The following is a 24078-nucleotide window of genomic DNA, read 5'->3' as shown; positions in this document are numbered from 1 at the left end:
CGTACTTTGTACACACGGGTTACTGAGGGTATGTGCATGCGCAAGTTGATGTGTAAAATCTCTCGGGACGTCTCCAACCCATGCTGCCCACAGAGCCCTCATATAGGTAGTCGACGACAGGGGCCTGGGAAGCATGCGACCAAGATGGATATCTCCAACCCAGTCCAGACCCTTCTGCTACCTCCTAAAAAGGCTAGCAGGTCAAGTGACTGAACCTGTATGCACTGTCAGCACGACTAGCGTGCCAGGATGCCCACCAAGGCACCAACAAGCCGAAGGTGTGGTCGCACGGTTCCTCGGCGATATTAATATTGATTGAGGTGGGACCCCCAGGACGACCTGGAAGCACGCATGGTGTGACCGTCCCTACTCTTTCATCACCAGTCGGGACCGGGGGAGGCACGCCGTCTGAAACATACGCAGAGATCGTCATCCACAAATGCAGCCATCAATGCATGTATTGGTTTGCGGCGCTGGGTGCTTGGATCCTACTGTTCCTACAGAACTGGAGGGCGTTTAGATAGGACGCCCCATGCTGCAAGGACGGATGAGAATGGAAAGACCTTGTGCCAGGTGATGAACGCGCATGCCTTGATCTGTCGAGTCATCTCAGATGCGTACGACCCCGCGGCAGCTGGGCCTCTACTACCATGGTGCTAGCTCGCTGCAGAGGCAGGATTCCGGGCGTCAAGGAAATCATCTCGGAGGGTCGTACGGGGGTGATATCACCAATCTCGCGACACGCGCTGGACGACGCACGGATGATTTTCTTCAGGCCGCCTGCCTCCTCCCCGTTCGAACCAAACTTTCATGCTGCGAGGCGTATCTGGCAGTTTGACAGGATGGTAGAATGGCAGATTGGCAGATTGGCAGTCTCCCAATCTGACAGTGATGGCGGGAGAGGAGAACTTCGTATTATTGCAAGGTTGATGTTCCTTGAGGGACCTGCAGGGAAGCGCAACTTTCAACCCCGCCTTCCGTCGGTTCGCTCATTCATCACCGACACTCCTGCTCGAATACTGACTAGTCACTAAACTGTTCCTAAAATTTTCGTCCGCTAACCATTTGGAGTACCTACCTAACCTATAGGTAACCTAAGGTACCTACCTACGGAGTAACGTAAAAATTGGCAGGCGCCACACAACTACGTCATTGCAGAAACTCCGCCTCATGGCTGTGGCTGTGGCTAAAGCCGCCGGGCAGTCACCAGTGAGGCGCAGCGCCCGGCCATCGCCGACACTGCAGGACAAGCTCTGCTTCAGGCCTCAACTTCGTCCACCTTTGCATTCCCAGCAATCCACAAGTGGCAGGAGTCAGGGTATCCTGTCCACTTCCCATGCGCAGGGGGCCATCGTCGATCGGATGCTTGGACTTTCGATACCCAATTGTGATGTATCACGTCAATTCTGAAGCTGATGACAGGTGACTGACTCTGAAGCAAAGAAGAAACTGAGAACATTCCGTCCATCTGATCACCCTGCGCTTTGCAGAATTTCCCTCGTGACTCATAGATGCACTCCACATGGGTTGAACCAAGCAACTGGGCGCTTGCTGATACCACAGCAGCACTGTTCAAAACACCCTCCCTCTGACCTCATTCTGCGACGCTCAATCCTTCTGCCTATTCGGGATTGTACGAGAGCGTGACCTCTCGTCTTTGTTCAGGGTCGACTATCCTGCGATCTGCTCAACCTCAGCTAGTCGCAGTTTCGCCACCAGCATTCCTTCAGTATCTCCTGCCTATTAGTATCTCTCTCGAGACAGAGGTCACGGGGCCCCGGGCCGGTAAATGGAGGATCAGTTTCCAATGATACTGGCATCTACCGACTGCATGCACTTCTTCGAGTGCTGATTGCATGCGTACGCTAAGAAAGGGCCCTGCGGCATACATATGAAGCAGTCCGGGGCAACGCCAAAGATGCATGGCTGCTGATCGCAGATCCAACAAAGACCTCTCAGGAGCTCCCAACCCTCTTATTTACTTTCGAGACTTGTTTCTGGCCGTCGCTTACTCGGCGTAACATTCCAGTATCGCCAGGAATAAAATTACAAGTGCGTCCAGCCTTGGTCTGAGATGCCTGTTCTAGAAAAGCTGGATATGACCATCGACGAGGCTTAGTCCAATCGTTGATCAGAGCAGGGTTGTCGGCCGTAGCGTGCCAACCGGTCTTTTCGATAGCCAGCGAATCACAATGCAGAAGCGGCACTTTTTCGCTCTCCAAGTACATTTAGCTCTACAGAAACATGACGGACAACGTGGGGCTAGCTGAGTCTATCCATCTTTTTCTCTTTTCTCTCCTGCTCCGTCACTCTGTGTGGCTTCGAAGTCATGTGAGCCGCGAGGACTGATCCAAAGCTAAGAGTATACATCGTTTCACTTGTTGCTAGAGCTAGTGCTGAGAGCATCGCTCGAAGTTTCAGGAAATGAGGATATCCGCATCTGGCCTTTCGTACATATCGGCTTGTCCAGTGAAGGTGAGATGAAGATACACGAGGTTGCTGTTGGAAGATAGGCCGAATCGCTAGCGATACGATAGACAATCCACTGGAGCTCCGGAACTCGGGCGAGCCCGGATGCATATACAAATCTGGATGAAGATTGAGTTTCGTTCTCAGAAGCGCTTCTGATTAGTGTTCTGCAAGCCTCCTGGCCTCTGGTTCAATCTGGACTATGGGGACGTGAGTTTGTTGAGCGATTTCTTTGTCTGGCTGCGACCAGGATAGTAACTTGGTGAGCACATTCCTATTGTGTATCTGGTGAGAGAAATAGATGGGTTGAACCATGGATCCGATCAGGTGGTTCCTATCTATACTACTAAGTATGCGGGAAAGTTATCCGCAGGGCTCCGAACTCCGAGATAGCTACCGAGTAGTTATAATTGCTCTTGATACTCTTGACAGAAATAACCTTCCCCAGAGCAACAAGTATCCTGCGGCCCTGCCAGATGCAAGATGTTCACCTTGCTTAGGACTCAGCCACAGTGCTCCCCAGCCAGCTAATCATCGCCGAGGAAAGCAGAGAAATCAGACACAAGGCAGCTGAATCTCGGTCCACAGTGGTGGCAAATCGGCGCAGGCCGTCAATGGAATCGAGTGGATATAAGCCCTAATCTAAACAGGGCTAGTGGTCGAGGGCCTTAACGAGCATCGCCATCGGATGATCTTCCCACTTAAAGGATGCAGTGGGGGAAAGGCAACAGAGTTCATGTTCTATTTCGGTTTGGATACATTATTCATGTAGATGGAATACAGTAGGGTACTCACCAGGGTATCAAGATACGTTGTAAGTCACCATAGAGTCATAGACTCATAGCATAGAGATACTCCTGGCATCCACTCTCCACGAGTCCATCAAGTGGATCGAGAACGGGGCTTAGCCCGGCCTTCCCCAATGGATAATGGAGTCACCATCAACTTTCCACTTCAAACTCTTTCCATCTGCAGTAGTAGTAGTTGCTCGACATCATCATTTTCCTGTTTCGCGGCAGAATCAAATCCCAGATCATTGGAAGGTTACCCAGCAATCCACAATAAAGGGTTTATCCTCTTTTTTTCTGACTGGTACCACCAGAAGCCCCAAGCAGGCTATCATCAACAAACATCAAAGGCCTGTGACACATACTTCGTACAGCGCGCCGATCAACCTTCAACGGCTTCCCTCTTCATCATTTTCTCCGTCGCACGTTCCATTGCGAATTTTGCATGAGCCATGTGTGAGCGACAAGTCCAATTTTCTAGAATAATGCCCCCAACCACCGAGCGAGGTCATACTGGGGGTTCTTGATTCGAGAAACCATCCGAAACCCCCCGAATCAAGTTGCATCACTCCAAGGAATCTAGGCGCTCTGGTTGAACTCTCTTGAAGCCGTTTCCACGGTGCTGTCTTTTTCTTTCATCTGCGCACTGCGCAGCTGGCTCCCAGCTTCGCCTCTGGAAGTGGTTGCCGCAGGAAGGAAGTATAAATTAAGCATCGCATCGACTAACAGGCAGCCCTTTCGAGACTAATGTAAGTATGTATTCTGGATGTAAAGCGCCGTACGCACTAGGGATGGAAGAAGAAAGATGACAGAGGCTGTTGAAGGGACTAGTCTCCACCGACCAGGACGATTCTGGACACCTGCATACTGCTAACGCTCAGCCAGGATACAGCCAGAGAAGCAGCACTGGGCGGCGAGAGGACAGCGGGGAGGGTCGAGCAGACCAGGGCAGCTGAGCCTGAGCCAGAGAGCAACACCCGGCGAATCCGTACGATCGGATTTCCACTTGCTGCAACTGCAAGGCCCAGCGAAAAAGTCGCCGGATAGCATCGCCATCCGTCGGGAGTTCCTTTAAGTAGAGCGAGATGGATGGCTTGTAGGACGGGGAGTGTTTGGGATGAAACAACAGTTAACGAGTTCATGATCTATCATTCAATCGATTATTATAATAATATTTTGCGATAGAAACGACCCTTGGATCTTATTATTTTTTTTTAGTCCGCAGGGATTATTCTGAAGAAAAGCGCCAGCATTGATCCAGCCTGTTCTGTTTGCCTGAGCAGTGAGCACCGAGCGCAGAGTCAGAGCAGCCCCTCCCGTCTTCACTTCCTGTTACTTCCTTTTCTTCCTTCTTCCTCCTCCCTCATCAACTCTCTTCTTTTTCTTCCCTCCTTTGCGGCCCTCAGGCCTTTTTTTCTTTCTTTACACTCTTATCATTCATTTTCTGATTCGATACCTTTTTTTTTATCTATTCTTTTATATCCTTCGTCGACCGCGCACGCTCGCCCACTGTCTAATTCGGTATTACAACTATCACCCACCCCACAACTGATACGATACTCTTCGGATTCCGATAACCTTCCTCTGATCTAGTACTCTGCTATCTGGTCATCGACCTTCCGACAGACGAAGCATCGACTTTGGTTCCTGGTGCCTGAAGGGATATCCTCTTCGTGGTCTGTGGCAAATCTTATATACGAAAATAGAACGACAAGATCTCGGAATCGCCGTGGGCGACTGCTGCCTTGATGAACATTTTATGCGCTTATTGACCAACTGATATTCTTCATTCATTCTCGGACTTCTTATCATTGATTCAACTCCTCACTGAAACATAATGCCAACCGTCCTGCTGCCTTCGTCGGCCGCAGCCTTTGCGCCGCGGTCGTCGCCCAACGTGGTGTTAAACTCTCGGATCGAACCATGGCTCACCGCAACCTTGAAACGAGTCAACCGGGTGAAGCGACCTTTGAACAACGTCTCGCAACATACGAGGTGTCTGACCGAGACCTTGTCGTCAACGAACGCTATCTGGACTCTCTGCTCGATGATGTTTCCTAAAGCTCCCGAGTCGGAGCTGAGGAAGGACGAGAACCCTCTAGTAGAGGCACTGTTCAACTACCAAATGATTCATATCGAAGCATATGTGGTGCATGTTGATATGGTGTCTCAGAACGAGGTCGCGTTCAAGCTCACGCCAGAGACGATCGAATCGCTCGTTGAATACCACAAGGAGATCTACTCGATTGATACCGCTGCTAACACTTGGGACTGGGCCGAGAAGGACAATCAGCTAAAAAAGCTACAGGAGGAATTCGTCCAGGCAGCCAACAAATTTGTTTACCGCGCCAGCGCTCAGGCTCTTGAGGGGCTTGAGGAAGATGGCGCGGGAGAGCTGCTTGGTGGTAGGAGTGAGGACGCAAAGGGGGCTATCTCTGCTCTCTTTGTGCCCCTACTTCCGCCGCCTCCTCGCGTGGTTGATGTCCTTCGCTCGACGCCTTTGCTTCCTAGCTCAACCGCACCTGAGACCTGGTGGCATGACCCAATGCAGCAGCCGGTATCGATGGACACTTGGAAAGTGCTGCCCTCCAGCCCGGCGCCTGTAACATCCGTGGATGTGAATCCGGGGATGTGGGCCGGGCTGGGGACTCTGCCCGAGATGCAGATGGTTTCGGCGGCGCCTGTAACGCCACCATACAGCCAAGCATATACGACCTCGCCTTACAACACCTTGCAGTACTACAGCGCGGCGGCTACTTCGGCCGCTCTTGCAGCGCTCCCCCTTCCAAGCATGCTCGTGCAGCCTTGCAGCACAGCGGCCGGCATGACCGGGTTTGGATGGGGCGATCACTACCAGAATTTTGCGCTGCCGTACGGCACGACGATGTAATGGATTCTAAATCCTAGACACTTGATGTTGACGGTCGACCTGACTTCGTGTGTCTTTTGGGTTAGATCCGAGGGTCCTTATCGACAGAGCTTCCACCGGTCAACAGCTCCACCCGAATCCGAGACTACATACCCACGAACCTCTTAGGGACCAGCTCCCTTCGGTAACAGACAACAGATTAATCGGCATCAGTGACGGCGTTCTCCATGATTTGATTTTCCAGACCGATGATACTCCACTTCGCCATTTGCATTTCGAACCCAGAACATAATATTGCGTCTTTCGTTGTTTTGTGATTTCAGCCTGTTCAGCGATTGCTCTTTCTTTCTTTTGCATCAAGAAGCAGCGGCGGGACGGCTATCTGTCTTTTTTTATTGCCATCGATCCCGCATTATATCTCATGAAGACTGGTGAGCCTCGCGGCTAAGGATATGGTTTGGATGAGAAACGTTTATCACACTCGTTGGCTTTTCATTCGTTTCCATGACTCGGCGGGCTGACGACGATGGACTGGTTCTGAGAACCAATCGTTCGTCTCTTACTGAACATCTGTTTCTTCTGGTACTGGTACCAGACTGGCAATTCGAACCGCGGATTGGGAGCAGGTGCATCATGGTGCTGCGGAACATACTCATCTGGAATGAGTATGGGCGCAGAGTTGCAACAGGATGCTGACCGGTGTCAATTTGGAATGGGTATGTCGGAGTCATTGATCTCAGCAGTCGCCTGTGGCAGCTCTGGGCGAGGATGGTATGGAAACCAAGTCCGTGACTTGGAAACCTTTCCTCGTGAAACTGATGTACCCTTTTCGATTTGCCCGTGTTGGCGCCTGTTGCCGGGTAGGGTCATCTCCTACTGTCCAGGCTGGGTTTATGATACCTGGATAAGCCCGTCCATCAATGCCTCACTGGTGAGAGCATGGGTGCCGGGAATGGGATGCTGGCAGGGCTGAGCCCCACAACAATACTTTCATTATCCGCTCTGATCAATTTGTATGCAGCTTCAGCTTGTATTTAGTTGAGAATCATAATTTGAAACCAATACACGAATCAGATTGACATCCTCTCTTTTCCTTTATCTGTCTACCAAGATGAATGCCTTGTAAACAACTCTTGGTTGTTCTTGGGGAGTCTAGATAGGGCAACGATTGTAGGGCCGAGACCGGATGACGTCAGGCCCTTGACCCTGGCAGATCTCCATCATCCATGATCCATCAATCTCCCCCAGGCTGCAACAATCAACGAACATCTGTTCACCACTTCGTCATAAACCCCTCCGTTTTTTTGCTGAATCGTCTTGCATCCCCATGTAGCCTTTTTTCTCCTTCTCTTCTCTCGTTACCTCAGCGGCATTAGCTAACAGCAGTGAGAGACGACCTTGCATGCCACAGCCTATTACTCACTTCTTACCAACCACCACAACACTCTCTACTTAATCTACACCGACTTCACCGACCATTTTCTCAACCCACACACAGGCCCAAGTCCCACCCATGGCCGCCCTCCAAGAAGCCCTCAAGTGCCTGAATGCAACCCCCTGGGACTCCATCCCCACAGACCAAGCCTCCCTCCGATCGTACATTACAGACCTCCGCACGAAAGCCCGGCTGATTATTGACTCCGTGCCGAACCCTCCCTCCTCCTCATCCACCTCTCCAACAACGACCTCCTCGAGCGGGAAAACACGCATCAAGCCTTCCTCCGCGAGACACAAAACAACCGACGAAACAACCCTCAGCCTCCAGAAAGAATGGAGCAAACCGATCGTAAAGCCGAGCGTATCAAAGGAGAACCCACTCGGGATCCCGGTATATAAACTGCCCGGCGCAGATGGGCAAGGTCACTGGTTTGGACGACGCAGCGTACACGAGGGACTGCCCTATAGTATCTGGAAGACGAAACTATCCGGCGAAATCGCAGAGACATTGCGCAAGAACCAGGAGCGGGTGAAGGATGGGCTGGCGCCAGATCACGCGGTCCGCGGGATCGGTGCGCAGCAGAGACTCGAGGAGTTGGAGATCTTCGATGAGAGTGGGGAAAAGGTTATCGGGAGACTGAATATTTACCATGTTAGTGCGTCCTTTCCGAGGCCTACGACGAGTCGGGATTTTGTGGCGATGATTATTACGTGGGAAGGGGAGGATGCGAATCCTGGGGAATTGGACGGCGAGAAGGAGGGACGGAGCTGGATGATGGTTTCCAGGCCGGTGGAGCATGAGGGCGCACCGGAGGGGCAGGAGTATATCCGGGGACAGTATGAGTCTGTGGAGATGATTCGGGAAATTCTGGTAAAGAATGCGTCGTCGTCTGCTTCTGGGTCAGGATCTGGATCTGGAACGGGCTCTGGTTCGACTGATACGGATGATCTTGAGGAGTCGAATCCTGTTGAGTGGATCATGGTGACGAGGAGTGATCCTGGCGGTACGATTCCTCGCTGGATGGTTGAGAAGGGCACACCGAAGAGTATCTGTGGAGATGCAGCCAAGTTCCTAGACTGGGCGGTTCAGGGTACACAGCCAGCTACGAAGGGACGTGACCGCGGACGAAGCTCTCTTGAGTCAAAAACAAGCTCTATCGAATCAAAGACCCAGCCAGCCGATGTTCAAGAGTCCGAAAGCAGTGAGTCCGATCTCAGCGAGTACGAGCCAGAAGAGCACCACGGCCTCATCGCCAGCGTCGGTCACCTCCTAAACTTCGGTCTCGAGCGTTACGCTCCACAAGCGGTCCTAGACTACATTCCACAGCACTCACGCCAGTCCTCTCGCAGCGGGCAACGTCCGCATTTCCAAGAACCATCCGAAGAAACCATAAAATCAACACCCGAAAAGCCCTCAACCCCTCAAAAAACCACCAAAGAAGAAGACGAATGCAAAGACGAAACCCTCTCCCAAATCTCCCTCAACTCCGACCTCCCCACCGAGCCCACCACCCCAGGTGACATAAACCTCGACGTCACAGCCGCGGAAATTCTCCAACGAACCCGCAAGGGCAAACTCTCCTCCCACGAGCGCCAACTCGCCAAACTCGCACAGCAAAAACGCAGCGTCGAAGCCCAAATCGACCTCATTCGCTCAGATATCCACTCTTTAGGCCTCAGACCCCCAGACGAGAGAGAGAAACCCACTGCCAGAGCCTCCCTAGAGAACTACAACAGCAGCGCCTCGCAACCCGGCTCCGCAGCAAACAGCATCAAACTTACCGCCGACGACCGCACAAGCAGCAGCAGCAATATGCGCGCTCGTGCAGACACCCCAACGACAAGCGACAACCCTGAAATCAGCAAAGTCGCGCAAGCGCTGTTCCGGGACGAGGCGAAACTCGTCCGCCGGCTGGCTAAAATCGAACGGCACCAGCTCAAAGAGGCCGCGAAGATCGAGGCGCAGAATCGGAAGGATGCAGAGAAGCAGGATAAGGCACGGTCGAAGGATGAGACGGAGGCGTTGAGGAAGGAGGTTGAGCGGCTGAAGAAGGAGTGTGAGAAGTTGAAGAGTGAACGTAAGCAGTGGCTTAGTTTGATCGGCACTCTGCAGGGGGAGAACACGAGGCTTGCAAGGCAGGTTGGGAATGGTGGGAATGGGGAAGTGGGTGCAGCGGCCGCTGCGACAGGATCGAAATGAGGATTTCAAGGAGAGAAGAGAGCATAAGGTGCTGGGATGGGAATAATGTGATGTGTAAATGATGACTTTGTTAGCCGGTGGCATCTATTGTACATTATGCATGCATGGATAAAGCTGAAGCCGAACCTCTGGGAGGTTCAATCGTGCTCGCTGGCTTTTCTTGAATCCGTAACTCCTGTCCTTCCCGTACGCCGTTGTAACATGAAGCCTGCCATGCCATGCCATGTGGTGCGGTATATCCCAAAACTCACAAGTCTTCCCGAGTTCTCAAGAACGTCGCTCCAAGTTCCCTCGCCTACCCATCTGAAGGTGTCTCCGAATCGGCGAGAATTCAGGGCGAGAATGAACGTGCCGAGGGCAGGTCTCAAGTGTTTCATAGAATCCACCACCATGCCCCTCGACTCTCCAGTCACGAAGGAATCGTACACGTCTCGTCTCGTTTCATCTCATCTCGCCGTCTCGAAATGAATCGCAGCGCATCACACGGCATCGCATCAGCCAGATCCAAGCCCAACCCATCCCATGAACAAAAAAGAAACCCATCCGTATATTCAATCCAACCTCCAACCTTCAACCGACACTCATTCCTGCGTCTAAACACACACCATTAGCACTCTTCACACCCCCAAAGCCAGATCCGATCCAACCCACCCCTCCCCCACACTTCCCTTTTGAAAGGAAAGAAGAAAAAAAGGAAGGAAATCTAGAAAAACTAACCTCCGGCGGCTTTCCAACGCCCCTAACCATCTTCTCAATCATCATCGCGCGCACCTTCTCTTTCGACTCGCCCATGCCCAGCGCCATATATCCCAACAGCGGCGAGTGGCCGATATAGCTTGCGTAGGAGTCGCGGACGATGTTGGAGAGGAACTCGTGCTTTGTTGTGTCGGCGTGGCCCGTGCCGATGTAGCGGGCTTGTTGCGCTTCGAGGTTTTGGAGGGTGCGGAGTTTGTCGGCCATTGTGGGTCTTTTTGGAATTGTTCTCCGGGGGGTTGAGGAAGGGGTGAAAGGAGGTTTGTACGGTTGGTGAGGATGTTGGGAGTTGGAGTTAAGGGTTGGAGGTGGAGTCGGGGAGAATTGAAAAGGTGATGGATGGTATTGGCACGTGACCGGTCTGGGCTGGGATCTATACACTTACACAGCTATATCCGTGATGAGGATAATGTGGTTTCCTGATTGAGTGCGCTCTTAATCAAATTATATTTCAAAATGCCAGTGTATAGAGTGTGGATTGTTGGATCGATGAACAAATGATGGAATATTGCTGCCCCCTTCAGTGCTGCCTTGGAGGGTATACAAGACTAGACAACCTCAAGTACACTCTCCCAATCCTGCTTCGCGATCCACTTTCCAACAGTCTCGAGCTCTACAGGCAAGTCCAAGGCATTCGGTTGGATGACTGACTTATCGATGCTGCTCCCATCGTACCCGAACTCCAAAATAAATCCCAGCATCTGCTCATTCTGTTTGTTGAAATCCGGGTCTCCTAGATCAAAATTCGGTCCACTCTCGACATACTCAATCTCCTGCTTCTGGGCTTCCGCGATGAGGGTAGCGACATCTCGGAAGCTCAACAGCTCGTTGATACCAAGCAATGACACACCAGGTGCAGCGCGGAGCAAGGCATGGACGAGGTTACCAGTGTCGTTCAACGCAGAGTAAATAGGCATAGGAGCGGAGGCGATGGGTTCTGAAATATTAGAGACAAGTTTGCCTTTACTCGTGTCTAGCTTCGGGCGAAGAATGGCGCCAGGCGCTCCGAGCCAATTTTCGAGGTAGAATCCTGCGTAGAACACGCTTGTCTTGGCCCAAAGATCCGGGTACGTGCAGCGACCATACTCAGCACCAATAGCTTTTCCGTCGTACTGATAGACGTGTGCGTACTTTCCGCCGCTGATCTTGCTTGCGTTGGGCAAGGTGGAAAGGACAAGGCGTTCGAGGGTGCTCACTTTGGCGGCGGCATCGAAGATGTTCCGGGTTTTTTGCGCCTCAATGTCTCTGCAAAGCTCTCCGATATTTTGGCCAGACACGGCTGCTTTCTCGCGCTGAGAGGGGTCTAGGAAGGGTGGCATGTAGTCAGTGACACTGAAGATAGCAGAAGCACCTCGGAAAGCGGCATTGAGAGACAAGGGGTCGTCGTAGTTCCCTGCCACAACCTCCGCGCCCTGAGCAGCCAGGGCAACCGACTTGGCTGAGGATGGATCGCGAGTGATAGCACGAATGGCGTATATAGAAGGCCATTTAGAGAGGAAATAGGAGACGACGGACCCTCCCTGGTTGCCTGTGGCTCCAAGGACAACGAGGACAGGCCTCTCGGAAGACATTGGGTTCGAATTGCAGAGATAATGAGGTATGATTGCAAGAATAATAAGAAGTTTGACGCAGCAATGCTCGCTCAATTTATAGCACCAGCCCCCATACAACCGACAATCCTTCCCGTGAGGCCTATTATAGTGAGCCCAATACAGTTTAGTTCCCATCGGGTAGGTAGCATGCGCAGTCTGACTGTGAGGCTTAATATGATGAGCCCAATCCAGTCTAGTTCCCACTGGGTAGGTATGCGCAGTCCGGTCCGTCTCCGTTATGACTATGTGCAAGCAGAGCCAGAAACCTATCATCACGGAACCCGTGATGCGGCATTTTCAGGCTTACCGCATACTCATGAACGGATACAAGCTGCTCCCCTACATCCTCACCCGATCTGGCTCCTGCCGCCGAGATCCAAGCCTGGGGCGACTCGGCCATCCATAGGCCTGGCCGTCTGTCGAGTGGAAGAGATTCGATAATCAACCAGTAAGCGCAGTATCCGTGCATGAAACTAGATATAGTCATAGCGAGGATGTATGACATGATAAGTGTTCGCCGGACGGTTTCTCCAAAAAGCCATGTCTGCCATGGTGACTGACCACTGGGCATTCTATTTTGGGCCGATGTCAACAGACTATGAGTCCATTTTGTCAAGAGATTGAAGGGCTCTTCCGTGTGCTGCCGTCGGTCTAGAGTAAATGCTGAGAGATGAACCAGAAGAGCCTGAAGTGCAGTAATGGACTCCATTATGGGCAACGAATCGGTATCAAGCTCAACCAGGCTCCTGAAGCTATCGTTGCTCGGGCCATGTCTCCGCAACATATCAAGGTGATTGTAGCAACCTTGCATGTGTAGCTTGGGGTGTGCGAATATTGCCGGGCTACCGGATTTAAGAAGACCCAAGACTGGAAGATAACCGAAGCGGAGGACCTCGAGTGCATTCTGATGTCCAGGCTGACAGATTGCTGGATCACCTAGTGAAGGCTGATTCTCAACAGACTTTATCAAGCAATACCCTGGTGATTCCCAAGGCACAGATCCCCATGATAGTTTAGGCATCTCTCGAGAGTGTACTGCCGGTGACTTCAACGGCTCAAGATCGTACATACACTCCAGTCCCCGCTGGGTACAGCGGGCACACTTTGGTAGCTGAACGACGCATCTCCGTTTCGAGGCCGTGCAGCTGCGACAAGCTTTACGTAGGATGGTCATAATGAAGTCAGAAAAAAACTTGGAGCGGTTGGGGTGAGGTGATTCAGAGTCTCCCAGGTAGATTCAATTTCATGCTTGTTGTTGAGAAGTAGTGACCCCATTATTCAACGCTCTAGACTCCGCTGAAGCGGAGCCCGGGCTGGAGGGACTTACGGTAAGCCTCATCTAGTCTAGATCCCACAGGTCTTGCCGCGCTGAGCCTCAGTTGAACGTTTTGACAGTAAGCTGTACAGATCAGAAAGAGAGAAGCTGCTAGCAACGATGGTGGGTGGACTCTGAGATGATGAAGATCTGGTTAATTACAGAGTAGGTAGAGGATGAAAATAACAACAACGGCACTGGACCGACGTAGTCACGTGAACCGGACGGATCCATCACAGCCCAAACGGCGAAAGGGGAAGGCACAACACCCCTGGACGACCATCCAACTGCACTGCTGAAGATGTCGCCAGCTTATGTTCCACCTCCTGACGGACGAGTGTGTCAGCATGAAGGCACTGAAAGACTGGCAATCAACAATACTAAACTCAACCGTTTTCTGACTCTTCTCGCTCTCAAGACTACGGCTAAGCTGTACACACGCAATGGCCCCTGCAAGCGAATATCACGACACATGATCGTCAAGTCAGACTCCTGGACACACCTAACAGAAGCAGCGACCATGAAGTTTGTGTCTGAGAATACATCCATACCTGTCCCTAAGGTCTACTGCTCGTTTGTGTGGAAGAACCGTGCTTATATCGTTATGCAGAGGATCCAGGGCAGAAGTATTCCCAGCGCATGGAGAGATCTGAGTCAGGAATCTCGCCAGGAATTATTTAACAGTTTGAAGGCTATCATTCAAGAACTGCGAAGTTTAAAGCCTTCCGAGGGTACAGGGGTCGAAAGCTGTATTGGCGGGTCGCTTCGTGATTCACGTATCCCAAAGTCACAGCCGCGATTTGGTCCCTTCGAAACGATCAATGGGTTCCACCTGTGGCTAAGGAACGGCCTTAGACCACTGGAGCGTTCCACTTGGGGTGATGAGCAGGAGTGGGAGGAAATCAAGGCGATGGCTGCAAAGCAAGATGGGCCGTGGCCAACATCAGTGTTCACCCATGGCGACCTAAATCCATCCAACATCTTTGTGCACGGTGATAGGGTTGCTGGTATCATTGATTGGGAGTTTTCGGGGTGGTATCCCCACTACTGGGAGTATACTTCTGCTTGGCTAGGCAACCAGACGACGACAGAGTGGCAAGAGGACCTTTGCAAATTTCTTGACCAATACCCAGCAGAGCTCGAGATGGAGAAAATCCGTTACCGGTGGTGGGGAGGCTTCTGAGGTTCCTCGCATTGGTAATTTGGTCGAACCAATGCTCAATGGTGGACTAACGATATGAGGCCCGAAAGTCTTAATTACTCGAACTCTCACAGTGGGAACGTGGGAAAACGACATTACCAGGACTGTGTTATAACTTTGAGTCACAAGTTCTTATCTATATACCCAAACAATATTGACATAGGGGCTCGCAAACCAAACCACATACCTACACCAGCACCGCTACCAGAACCACAGCTACCCAATCAACTACCAGACCAACTAGCTTGCAGCTAAGTACCAGTATGGATTGAATCTTTCACGAACACATATGCCAGACAACGTCCAGATCCTGCCCAACGCAAACCTATCCAGATGGAACGAGCACGCAGAGAGCACCAAAGCACACCACTGTCATAAATACATGAGCTGGCCGTGGCCGCGCTAAGACATGGTTTCTTTGTTTGCCAACATGTCCCACGTTGGCCTGGGCCCTGTCAATTCTGCTGCGCTTTGGTAGCGCCCAGCAGCAGCCTTCTGCGCGACGTAATGCCTTGCCGTTGCCTCGATCTTCGGCCAGTTCAGCTCCGAGGTCCCCACAGCCTTGCCGTCCTGCACTATTGCTGCTAGCACATTCGCGAGCCACGTCCGGCATCTCCAAGTGGGATCGTTCTGAATGACCGGAATGCTTCGAATGATGTCTATAAGACGCTCTTCATTCTCAATCTTTGCGATAAGAAAGCGCGCGAGCAGGGTGGTAGTAATTCGGACGTCCGGTATCTCGTGTGCCTGATACTCCCACCCCATCGTCGGGTCGTTTTTGACGTGATAACGCGTACCCGAGGCCTCGTTTTCACGTTCAACTTTAGGGCCTACCAGAAAGGCCCAGTGGTACCTATGATTGATAGCTTTAGCATGGAAAGGAATGAAGGAAGGAGGCTGAGCACTACATACTTTCGTTCCTCATTGCCGGTCACTCCACTGGGGTAGAGAGCAACGTACAGTCGCTTTTTGTTACCAACCATGTCGGGCAACTAGGTAGCGCGTAGATGAATTTCTTGAGGAGCATAGACTTGTGCCTACCTCGAGCGGAATCAGCTGATAAAGGCCCCGGGGGAAGAATCTTGAATCTGCAAAAGATTGTACCAAGGAGTACGTTTGCCTAGAGGACGAACGGTGTCGCTCTGGCTAAATACTTTCACCACGAGTGCTCGAACTCTCTATGACCGTTAATCGAGGGGTTATCAGGGCTTAGGTAGGTAGCCGCGCGCCCCCATGAAACACCAAATCCGACCAGTAGATTATAACCAGTCTCCAAAAATATCTTGAGAGGGCACCAGAACAAGTAGTTGATGGACTCCGCGCCCAACTATGGTCCGTCAAGCAAGAATGATTCGACGTGGTAGCACATAGCGACATGCACTCTCTAATCTCAGCGCCTAAAAGACCTTCCTATCCCAACTCAACTGAATAGGGAAAGTCGATGAAGGACGGGCCTGGGCCTGGGTGTTGGTCGCTCCTTCTTTCTCAGTCAAATGCAGTTGAGGAAGGAACGAAAGAGTATAATAGGCAAGCGCGATGGACTTCGACATCGGTCGCCCCTTCCTGTCCTACCTAAGGCCCTAGATCGTTCCTTCTTGGAAGACGTCACTGCTTATAACTACCTAGGTAGTAGGTAGTGTCCATGACACCATACCCTACTGTACCTACCCACAAGGCGGATCTTGCCGCTGGCTAAGTATAGGCACCATCAGCACCAAATGGCATGACCGCCTGAAAGGACTGGATTAATCGTCGAAGATAAGTACGTATTGAAAGTGTGGCTATTGTCCATTGGTACTTCCTGTGGCCTGAGATATATAGTGGAAGAAGTCATTCATTCGGGACAATACAAAAAGCGCATTCCCAGAGTTATCTATTATATTAACTATCTCCTATTTGCCGATCTCTTGTTTTCCTGTGTGGCAAAAAGGCTTTGATCAGGCGGCTTGGTCCATTCATACTTACTTGATCTTTTGAGAGAGTCCCCCACCTCTCTTTTTCGGACGCACATTGTGCTTTTAACCACATACCTACCTCCTATCAACAAATCTCCCAGCTCCCTACAGATGGCCTCTGTTAACACGGCACCCCGTGAAATCAGGGGTACTCTAGGCAATCATAACCTCTCTGACTTCCTGGAAGATATCCTCCAATACAACTCCGACCTACCCTACGACGTCATCTACATCCCACACCATTCGACGAAATGTGTTTGTCGAATTACTTGTGACGATATTCAGTCCGCCTCAAAAGATCGAATCCATATCGACCGTTGTCTTCTTCAGGCCCGCACGGAGCGAGTGCGTCCAAGAGACCCGTCAAACCCGGGTGGAAGTTTTCACTTATCCCCAGAATCTCAGCCATTTAAAATCACTGCTTTACCTAGAGAAACGGAAGGAGAAAAGGAACAAGATGAAGTAGATTAAAAAGGTCATGTTGGTTCCCGCTGCACTGCTGAACGGCGATATATGATCCTACTAAAGTGCGAGCTGTGGGGTTTAGGGAGGGGGTCTATACTGGGGATCCAGGGATAGTAATGGTTGAGTTCGAATATGATTGAGGCACAATATGCAGATACTGGAGTATCTAGGGGATTTCTCTGAGGTAGATCACGTAACAGCAGAATAAGTCGTAGTCTTAGAGACCTGTTGAAGACACAAAAAAACCATCAGGGTCGATAAAAAACTGACAGGAGCAATGCACGTTTGTTCGGGGTCAGCTCAGGCTGGGGCCGCTCTGACCCACTAACTTAGTTTTGACCACCATCCTAACCTCTATGCTACTTTTTTGTAGCAATGCAGTCTGGTATACAACTGTGTTGGACTCAGGTCTAATAGAATAGAAAAGGGCATCGAACTTCCTGCCCGCATGCGGATACGGAGTACCTTTGTCAAGGCCGCGGACCTGACTACCGCAATCTGCTGGTGCACAAATTGCGGCACAGCAGGCTAGTCAAACTGTCAAAGACGTGGAGCGACGGGCCGTGCGAAGGATCAGAGGTTCGCTTGAGCGGCACATTCAGCCAATACTATTCGCTATCGAAAGAAACCCCGGGGCTTCGGCTAACGAGATCTCCAGGGGGACTGAGCCAGGCTGCCAGGGTCGCGGCGCAGGCTTGCGCTCAGCGCTCCACGAGGGTCGCCGGGTACCTACAACGGTCAACCAACGCCTCGGCTGTCCCTTCAAAGAACCTTGAAGCAGCAAAAGGTCGGGATGGCTCTTCTTGATCAGTTGAGTCTGCCACATTTGAGATAGTCCGGGCTGCTAAAATGGTCAAGTATTCGCTCATGAAGCGCATGCACTGAACTATTTTCCAAGCAACAACAGCCTCGCTGACGCCCAGCTGCTGGTTTATGTTTGCTTTTTCTGATGAATCTAGTCCCGGTAGTCCGAGACCTCCAGTGTCACAGCCTTGCAGCAGCTGGCTCTCGTGGAACCCCATAGATAAGCAGTAATTTTTGCAATACAACCTGCGTTGGCGTCAAGCCCAGCCTTGCATGTTTTGCACTGTGTTACGAATAACTTACCTGTTTGTGCGCCAATGCAACGCTCCCCTTCCCGTTCTCTTCCCGGCTTTAATTGACCGTGATCATCCAAGATCGCATCCCGGGTTCCCTTGTTCTGGTACTCCGTATGTACCACATTCATGATTCTCCCTTCAAAATGGCATCTCCACAATCCCGCCCACGCTTCTACCGCAACCTCCAAAGCCTGAAAGAAAAAGGCATGTCAAGCATCTCCGTCCTCAAACCCATCGCCTCCTCTGTGAATCTTTCCATCCGATCCTCAACGCAGAGCCTTGATCTCACAAGGTCCATGAGCCAGCAGAGTCATAGTCACAGTCACAGTCGCAGCCACAGCCACAGCCCAGAGCGAAACGGATCTCAATCGCGAACTCCCCTTCGGGCCAAACAATCTACTTCACATCTCAGAAGCGCGACAACTACGACGTTACTTTCCTATACCTCAACAACTTCACGAACCTCCACGCCAACGCCCGCCCACTCCTCCTCTCCCCCAACCTCTATCCCTCCACCATCAACGTCAACACGAATCCCAAGAACAACACCAAGACCCTCCTCTACCACTCCAAATGACTTAAACCCAACAGCCTCCCTCCTCTCCCTAGCAACACACATCCAATCCCAAACCAAGCAAGCGCGACACCTCTTCTCCCTTCCGCACATCAAACACCACCTCGCCCCTTCCGAAAAGACATGGATAACCTCCACAATAACCGACACTGAAACTGCAACACACGATGTACTCCGGCTCACGGAATCGTTTCGGATTGACCAGGCTACGAATGCGGGACGAATTAGTCTGAGGTCTCAGCTGAGGTGGTGGGTTCGGGATGAACGGAAGGCTCAGGAAATGAGAGAGCGGTTGGTAGTTTGTCATGCGAGCTTGGTGCTTGTGTTAGGGAGGTTGCAGTGGTTACAGGATGTTGGTAGGGAGGGTAGTGAGGTTGGTCTGGAGGAAGGAGAGGGGTCGAGAATGAGGGGGGTAGACGAAAGCGGGGAGGAAGAGAGGAAGGGGAAGGTGACAGAATTGCAGAATGATGTGACTCCGATTGGAGCTGTTGGTACACCGGCGTACGCGACGACATCTGGATCCATTAGGAAAGGGAGGAGGAGTTCCGCGTGGGATCTGTCAGTGGAGTTGCAGGATGCGGGTATGGAGGTTGTTGTTCCAGGTTCAGGACCGCAGCTGGAGAAGGAGAAGGAGATGAAACTGGAGAAGCGGCTCAAGCCAGAGCCGCTGACAGCAGGATCAACGAATAACTCCGTTGTCAAACTCCCCCCGCAACGTGAGGAGGAGGTCGAGTCTACCAAGTTGGACAATGAGTTGTTGGATATGTTATCGTGGAGGTGGGCGCAGGGAAGGCAGACCCAGGCATAATGATGTTGTTGTAAGGACTGAATTTGATTATGATACCTAATGACATTAAATACAACAAGCTACCCTTCATATAAGAATCCAAACAACAACCATTACTCAATTCCCATACTCTACCTGAGTCCCCTCAATCACTACCTGACCCCTCATCAACCGCACTCCATGCTCATCAAACGTCTTAACAACCTTCGGCACAACAGTAATAGCTCTCGCAGACCTATCCCAGACAAAATCAAACAAACAAGGCTGCGCGAAGAGCCAGGTCCCAAGATCCGCCGCCAGATTTGCCAACTTCGTAAGATGAGCGACACGGTCGTTCTCAGTGAAGCTCGGCAGAGCAAACGCCGAGAAGTCTTTCGAGAATTCAGTGGCGAGAGCCTGTGCTGCTTGGTTGCGGGCTGCAAGGCTTGCTGGGTCTGTGCTGGAGGAATTCTGATTGTATAGGTGGGCGGTTATCATGCGCCAGGCGAAAAAAGCGTTATCTGATGCTGAGTCTGTCAGATGTGCTAGATAGTAATCAGAGTGTAGGGATACTTACGTGTTGAGGCATTGCTATTGCTATCCTTTGGCTGCGCGGCCAGGAGCTTCGGTAATAGCTCCCCTCTGGCACTGATTGCTTGCACTAGGATATAGACCAAGACGTGGGTGATAGCTTGTCGCTGGATACCACGCTGTCCGAGTATAGTAACAAGAGGCGCTGGTAAAAAGTCCGAGTTATATTTCGCTAGCCGAGCGATAGCATCTTGAGAAAGGTTGGCATGTGAAGTGGGTGCATAGTAGCTGTCAACGTGTAGACTGGCGTGGTCGAACAAGGTCAGGATCTTGCTGCGGACGGTCTCATCATCTGCTGGGTGGGGAATTATGGCAGCCAGAGAGAACAATCCGTCTGATCCCTCTGTTGGAGAGGTACTCGTGCTGGCGATGATTGCACCGGATTTCGTGCTTGGGCCTGATGTGTTCTCTAGCTCTATAGGCGCTGGGGATGAGCGTCGACGGCGGAAGAAGAGAAATGCGAAGAGAAGTGTGATGAGTGCGGTGCCGATGATGCTGCCCACGACTGCGCCTGCGAGGGCCCCGGTGCTGAAGCCGTCATTGGATTTTGACGACTCGACCCGAGGGGTTTCCGTGGCGGAGGCAGTTGGCGTAGCTGGCTGTCGAGAGGCCGAGGTCGTCGCAGTTGATTGGGATTGGGATGATGTTGAGCTCGGGGTTGTCTCCGTGGAAGATTCATTACTAGATGTTGCCGTGGGGGTTCCGATATCAATCCTTTGCGAGAATGGTGTTGGTACGTCGTTCACCGTATTTGTGCCCGTTATGTAAGTCACAGTATCAGCAATGTACACTGTCGATGTAGGAGCTATAATGCCCGGTAGGGGCGCAATAGTAGACACAGTAACATTCCCAGTTGCAGCGGGTCCAAGGATTGCAGGGTCAAGAAGAGAAGCCGCTGTTTCGGTGGAGTGTGTAGTGAAAGAAGACATAATGCAGTTGCTGATGGATTGTGATGTAACACTGAGAGAACGCAAGAAGGGCGAATCTGCGGGATATCAGACATTTAACACGGTGCAACCAGCAGCACTTTGCGAAAGTTGAAAAATACTCAGCCTTTCATGCTTTAAAATCTACCCTGGCAATCAGGGCTAACTTTGGGCTAGCGTATGTACTTTGTTGAGGGTCCAACGCGCACCCCTGCATAATTACTCCGGCAACTAAGATGAGCTGGAAAGTTGGACATCCTTCCATTGGCTCTTTCGGATGCGAAGGAACTCACCCCAGGAATCATGAAATGATGACCACCTACTCCGTGCACCACCAACTCATAGCCTCCAATCCCATGACCCCCCCAGCTGCAATTCAAATTCGCCAATCTAAACACTGCAGAAGCGCTGCTTATTACAATTTTCTCTCCGCAACACTCACAGATGCAGTAAGCTATGGACGAAAAGGAGGCTGTTGTCACCACCGCCATGGCGACGTGGGTTGAAGAGCGGTTTCCGGACATTGTGGTGGGAATTGATTTTGGAATGACCTGCACGGGTGAGTACGCTCTGCGATTCAAGGCGTGATGAGACCTGTACTAATCATTTGATCTCTCGCAGGTGTCGCATACACATTCGGCCCGGAATGGGGACCTCCAAAGACAATCCAGCGATGGCCCGGCAAACTGCTCAGCGAGCTCGCAAACAAAGTCCCGACAAGCCTCGTATACGGTCCGGATGGAAAGACGCTCAAGGATTGGGGATTTGGCTGCGACGCGGAAGATCAGACGCTGGAGATCAAGGAGTTTTTCAAATTACACCTCGCGCCGCATAATGAGAGTGTGGGTAAAGATGCCGGCATCAATCGACAAGAGGCGCGACGCTGGTTCCAGGACTATATCTCGTGCATATACAAGCATGTCGTGAAGCACTTTGACGATAGCATTCCGGGCTTTGAGAATATCCGCGTGGAGTTTATCTTCAGTGTTCCGACTACTTGGAAGGATGTGCGCATGATTGAGGAGATTCGTCGGCTTCTGAGCAAAGCCCTCCAAAAGGGGGCTCCGAATCATTGGGCGGTTATTGGACTTACAGAAGCTGAAGCGGCAGCTGTGTATGCTTGTCGGGGGTATTATCAGGTTAGCAGATCCGATAATGTAGTGCTTACTGAACTAACCATGGCAGACAAGTGATACTATTCTGGTTTGCGACGCCGGAGGAGGGACGACGGTACTTGACTTGAGGTTCGACGTACGTTATCATGTCTGACGGCTAACAGGACGTGAACGTGCTCAAGCTGGCCTCTGCCCGCGGGCAGCCTGTTCAACTAGAGCAACTTGGGAACGTGGAAGGTGGGCCTGCCGTCTCTTACCCAGTTCAGTATACTGACAGATGTAGGACGGCCAATTGGCTCTGTTTTCATCGATCGCGCAATCCATAAGCATATCGCCGAGCGTCTCACTGAAGTCAAAGACAGTTTACTACATACACCGGATCACATTGCATGGAAGATGCTCTCAGGTCGCTTTCAGAGGTTAAAATGCGCCTTCGGGACTGAAGTTTCAGCGACCCCTACGCTCAGTCTCCCAGTACCATTTCTCAAGAACCCAGCAGGCGATCTCCCTGCCGTTGAAATTTACGGCGGTCAGATGAGAATTGAATGGTAAGTCTGCACAGTCTTCGGGATACTGTGACTGAGTTATCCAGGGAACATGTCCAACAAGCCTTTGATGCGAAGATCGACGAGATGTGTGAACTCCTCGATGGCCAAATTGAGCAGATGGAGAGAAGATATCCTCGTAACCGCATTGTAAGTCCACTGTTCTCTCAAAAGATATACAGTACTTACCGTCATCAACAACCAGTCATACTTGGTTCTCTCCGGCGGGTTCGGAAGCTCGCCCTACCTGAGAGAGCGCCTGCACCAGCGATACGCAATCCCAGGGATGGCGAGACAGCCGAATGTTCTCGGACTGCAGGTCCTCATGGCAGAAGAGCCGCAGCTCGCTGTTGTCCACGGACTAGTCCTCGACCGCATCCAGCAGCTAAAGCGTGGCGTGGTGATGTTCGGGTCAAGATGCTCTCCTGTAAGCTACGGCATCATCTGCGATCTGATCTATGACCCTGAGAAACACCTTGGTGAGCCGGTCCGGAAAGACCCACGAGATAACAACCTCTATGCAATCGACCAGGTGGAGTGGTTGATTGTCCAGGTACGTTTTTCATTGTCATATCCCGGTGCCGTTCTAACATACCGTAATTAGGGCCGCCCAGTTCCCCACACAGGAGTCTCAAAAGACTTCCAACTAAAGATGAAGCCTGGAGAAGAGCATCTTCCGTGGAAAGTATTCATCGTTATGTCCATGAGCCCACCAGAAAGCCTACCGCATAGTATGAGAGGAGAAGAAGTCCATCGCGTATGTAGCCTGGATATCAGCACCGACCATGTAGATCGGAAGCTGAAGAACAGGCGGTGGTATAGTCTACGCCCGCAATATTGGCGGGCGACATTTAATGTGCGGGTTGTGGTGGGTGCTGCGGATTTGACGTTTCAATTGTGGTCGAAGGAGGAGAGGATCCAGACTAGTCATGAGCCGATCAAGGTACAGTGGATGCCAGCTGTGGCGGCGGATGGGGTGGAGGGTGACAGGATGTAGTCATTGTTTGATTTTTAAATACCCTTATGGCCGCCGGGAAATTGATGCCCTCTCTCGTTATGGCATTGGTGGTAACTGAGCCAGCTTCTTGAGCATACCCTACTATGTGAGCATACAAGTGTACCTTTCCTGGGAGTCACAGGGGATCACCTGCACCGCTGTATCGGGAAGAACGGCTCCTCTCATCCATGGATTGCACCTTTTCTACGGACACATTCAGATGCTACATCTGCGACCCTTTGGAGTTTTCTTACTCAGACGGGACATGCTCACTTCGCAACGAGCGAGCAATCTATAAAGATCGATGCTGTATACATGCAACCAATCAGAAAGGCAGGAATTCGCTTACACTCCTTCAAGCTTCCCCGCAACGGACAGCTCGCCGACTGCCCCGCCTCCTCCGATCTCGCTGCAACTCCG

The 24078-nt window shown here is 51.5% G+C and overlaps 12 protein-coding genes across 12 annotated transcripts; 7 read left to right on the top strand and 5 right to left on the bottom strand.

The window, feature by feature from the left end:
* The first annotated feature begins 802 nt into the window (after positions 1-802).
* BJY04DRAFT_62796 (uncharacterized protein) lies at positions 803-1687 on the top strand. The gene is made up of 2 exons (XM_073720763.1): positions 803-1392; positions 1444-1687. Exons 1-2 carry the CDS (start codon positions 1171-1173, stop codon positions 1645-1647), a joined length of 426 nt encoding a protein of 141 aa, XP_073571101.1. The 5' UTR covers positions 803-1170; the 3' UTR covers positions 1648-1687.
* A 2102-nt stretch (positions 1688-3789) lies between these two features.
* BJY04DRAFT_62907 (uncharacterized protein) lies at positions 3790-4746 on the bottom strand. The gene is made up of 2 exons (XM_073720765.1): positions 4100-4746; positions 3790-3992 (listed from the first exon to the last, which is right to left on the bottom strand). Exons 1-2 carry the CDS (start codon positions 4397-4399, stop codon positions 3837-3839), a joined length of 456 nt encoding a protein of 151 aa, XP_073571100.1. The 5' UTR covers positions 4400-4746; the 3' UTR covers positions 3790-3836.
* On the top strand, positions 4747-6346 carry BJY04DRAFT_62743 (uncharacterized protein). The gene has a single exon (XM_073720762.1). The coding sequence runs from the start codon at positions 5095-5097 to the stop codon at positions 6145-6147; it is 1053 nt and encodes a 350-aa protein (XP_073571099.1). The 5' UTR covers positions 4747-5094; the 3' UTR covers positions 6148-6346.
* A 1042-nt stretch (positions 6347-7388) lies between these two features.
* On the top strand, positions 7389-9872 carry BJY04DRAFT_62734 (uncharacterized protein). The gene has a single exon (XM_073720761.1). The coding sequence runs from the start codon at positions 7640-7642 to the stop codon at positions 9761-9763; it is 2124 nt and encodes a 707-aa protein (XP_073571098.1). The 5' UTR covers positions 7389-7639; the 3' UTR covers positions 9764-9872.
* Positions 9873-10344: 472 nt separating this feature from the next.
* Positions 10345-10723, bottom strand: BJY04DRAFT_218461 (splicing factor 3B subunit 5 family protein; the record flags this gene model as incomplete). The annotated part of the gene is made up of 2 exons (XM_073716313.1): positions 10345-10356; positions 10481-10723. 2 exons carry the CDS (start codon positions 10721-10723, stop codon positions 10345-10347), a joined length of 255 nt encoding a protein of 84 aa, XP_073571097.1.
* Positions 10724-11064: 341 nt separating this feature from the next.
* On the bottom strand, positions 11065-12087 carry BJY04DRAFT_207663 (uncharacterized protein; the record flags this gene model as incomplete). Its single annotated transcript, XM_073713883.1, has 1 exon — positions 11065-12087. The coding sequence occupies one exon, from the start codon at positions 12085-12087 to the stop codon at positions 11065-11067; it is 1023 nt and encodes a 340-aa protein (XP_073571096.1).
* Positions 12088-13724: 1637 nt separating this feature from the next.
* BJY04DRAFT_218459 (kinase-like domain-containing protein) lies at positions 13725-14606 on the top strand (the record flags this gene model as incomplete). The annotated part of the gene is made up of 1 exon (XM_073716312.1): positions 13725-14606. The coding sequence occupies one exon, from the start codon at positions 13725-13727 to the stop codon at positions 14604-14606; it is 882 nt and encodes a 293-aa protein (XP_073571095.1).
* Positions 14607-14816: 210 nt separating this feature from the next.
* Positions 14817-15720, bottom strand: BJY04DRAFT_62723 (uncharacterized protein). The gene is made up of 2 exons (XM_073720760.1): positions 15537-15720; positions 14817-15477 (listed from the first exon to the last, which is right to left on the bottom strand). Exons 1-2 carry the CDS (start codon positions 15605-15607, stop codon positions 15027-15029), a joined length of 522 nt encoding a protein of 173 aa, XP_073571094.1. The 5' UTR covers positions 15608-15720; the 3' UTR covers positions 14817-15026.
* Positions 15721-16432: 712 nt separating this feature from the next.
* Positions 16433-17591, top strand: BJY04DRAFT_189504 (uncharacterized protein; the record flags this gene model as incomplete). Its single annotated transcript, XM_073711381.1, has 1 exon — positions 16433-17591. A coding segment is annotated over exon 1 (355 nt), but the record flags the coding sequence as incomplete, so codon positions are not given.
* A 1524-nt stretch (positions 17592-19115) lies between these two features.
* BJY04DRAFT_189502 (uncharacterized protein) lies at positions 19116-19546 on the top strand. Its single transcript, XM_073711380.1, has one exon. The coding sequence runs from the start codon at positions 19122-19124 to the stop codon at positions 19524-19526; it is 405 nt and encodes a 134-aa protein (XP_073571092.1). The 5' UTR covers positions 19116-19121; the 3' UTR covers positions 19527-19546.
* Positions 19547-21083, bottom strand: BJY04DRAFT_189500 (uncharacterized protein). The gene is made up of 2 exons (XM_073711379.1): positions 20062-21083; positions 19547-20005 (listed from the first exon to the last, which is right to left on the bottom strand). The coding sequence occupies exons 1-2, from the start codon at positions 21002-21004 to the stop codon at positions 19623-19625; spliced, it is 1326 nt and encodes a 441-aa protein (XP_073571091.1). The 5' UTR covers positions 21005-21083; the 3' UTR covers positions 19547-19622.
* A 262-nt stretch (positions 21084-21345) lies between these two features.
* BJY04DRAFT_189497 (Hsp70 family protein) lies at positions 21346-23988 on the top strand. Its single transcript, XM_073711378.1, has 8 exons — positions 21346-21560; positions 21623-22140; positions 22187-22231; positions 22281-22353; positions 22400-22664; positions 22709-22811; positions 22867-23214; positions 23266-23988. Exons 1-8 carry the CDS (start codon positions 21458-21460, stop codon positions 23656-23658), a joined length of 1848 nt encoding a protein of 615 aa, XP_073571090.1. The 5' UTR covers positions 21346-21457; the 3' UTR covers positions 23659-23988.
* The last annotated feature ends 90 nt before the right edge of the window (positions 23989-24078 follow it).

This window comes from Aspergillus karnatakaensis, assembly GCF_047715665.1.
Source record: "Aspergillus karnatakaensis strain CBS 102800 unplaced genomic scaffold BJY04scaffold_25, whole genome shotgun sequence".
NCBI lineage: Eukaryota > Fungi > Ascomycota > Eurotiomycetes > Eurotiales > Aspergillaceae > Aspergillus > Aspergillus karnatakaensis.
The sequence above is the reverse complement of the archived record's forward strand: the minus strand, read 5'-3'. Positions and strand labels throughout refer to the sequence as shown.

Coding starts and splice junctions, on each gene's coding strand:
- BJY04DRAFT_62796 (XM_073720763.1), top strand. CDS start 1,171: ATGGCTGTGGCTGTGGCTAAAGCCGCCGGGCAGTCACCAGTGAGGCGC. Junction 1,393..1,443: donor TTTCGATACCCAATTGTGAT/GTATCACGTCAA, acceptor TCTGAAGCAAAG/AAGAAACTGAGAACATTCCG.
- BJY04DRAFT_62907 (XM_073720765.1), bottom strand. CDS start 4,399: ATGAACTCGTTAACTGTTGTTTCATCCCAAACACTCCCCGTCCTACAA. Junction 3,993..4,099: donor AGGTGTCCAGAATCGTCCTG/GTCGGTGGAGAC, acceptor TAGTCTCGAAAG/GGCTGCCTGTTAGTCGATGC.
- BJY04DRAFT_62743 (XM_073720762.1), top strand. CDS start 5,095: ATGCCAACCGTCCTGCTGCCTTCGTCGGCCGCAGCCTTTGCGCCGCGG.
- BJY04DRAFT_62734 (XM_073720761.1), top strand. CDS start 7,640: ATGGCCGCCCTCCAAGAAGCCCTCAAGTGCCTGAATGCAACCCCCTGG.
- BJY04DRAFT_62723 (XM_073720760.1), bottom strand. CDS start 15,607: ATGGTTGGTAACAAAAAGCGACTGTACGTTGCTCTCTACCCCAGTGGA. Junction 15,478..15,536: donor ACCGGCAATGAGGAACGAAA/GTATGTAGTGCT, acceptor TATCAATCATAG/GTACCACTGGGCCTTTCTGG.
- BJY04DRAFT_189502 (XM_073711380.1), top strand. CDS start 19,122: ATGAGGGGGGTAGACGAAAGCGGGGAGGAAGAGAGGAAGGGGAAGGTG.
- BJY04DRAFT_189500 (XM_073711379.1), bottom strand. CDS start 21,004: ATGTCTTCTTTCACTACACACTCCACCGAAACAGCGGCTTCTCTTCTT. Junction 20,006..20,061: donor CAATAGCAATGCCTCAACAC/GTAAGTATCCCT, acceptor ACTCAGCATCAG/ATAACGCTTTTTTCGCCTGG.
- BJY04DRAFT_189497 (XM_073711378.1), top strand. CDS start 21,458: ATGGACGAAAAGGAGGCTGTTGTCACCACCGCCATGGCGACGTGGGTT. Junction 22,354..22,399: donor GCAACTTGGGAACGTGGAAG/GTGGGCCTGCCG, acceptor TGACAGATGTAG/GACGGCCAATTGGCTCTGTT. Junction 22,812..22,866: donor GATATCCTCGTAACCGCATT/GTAAGTCCACTG, acceptor ATCAACAACCAG/TCATACTTGGTTCTCTCCGG.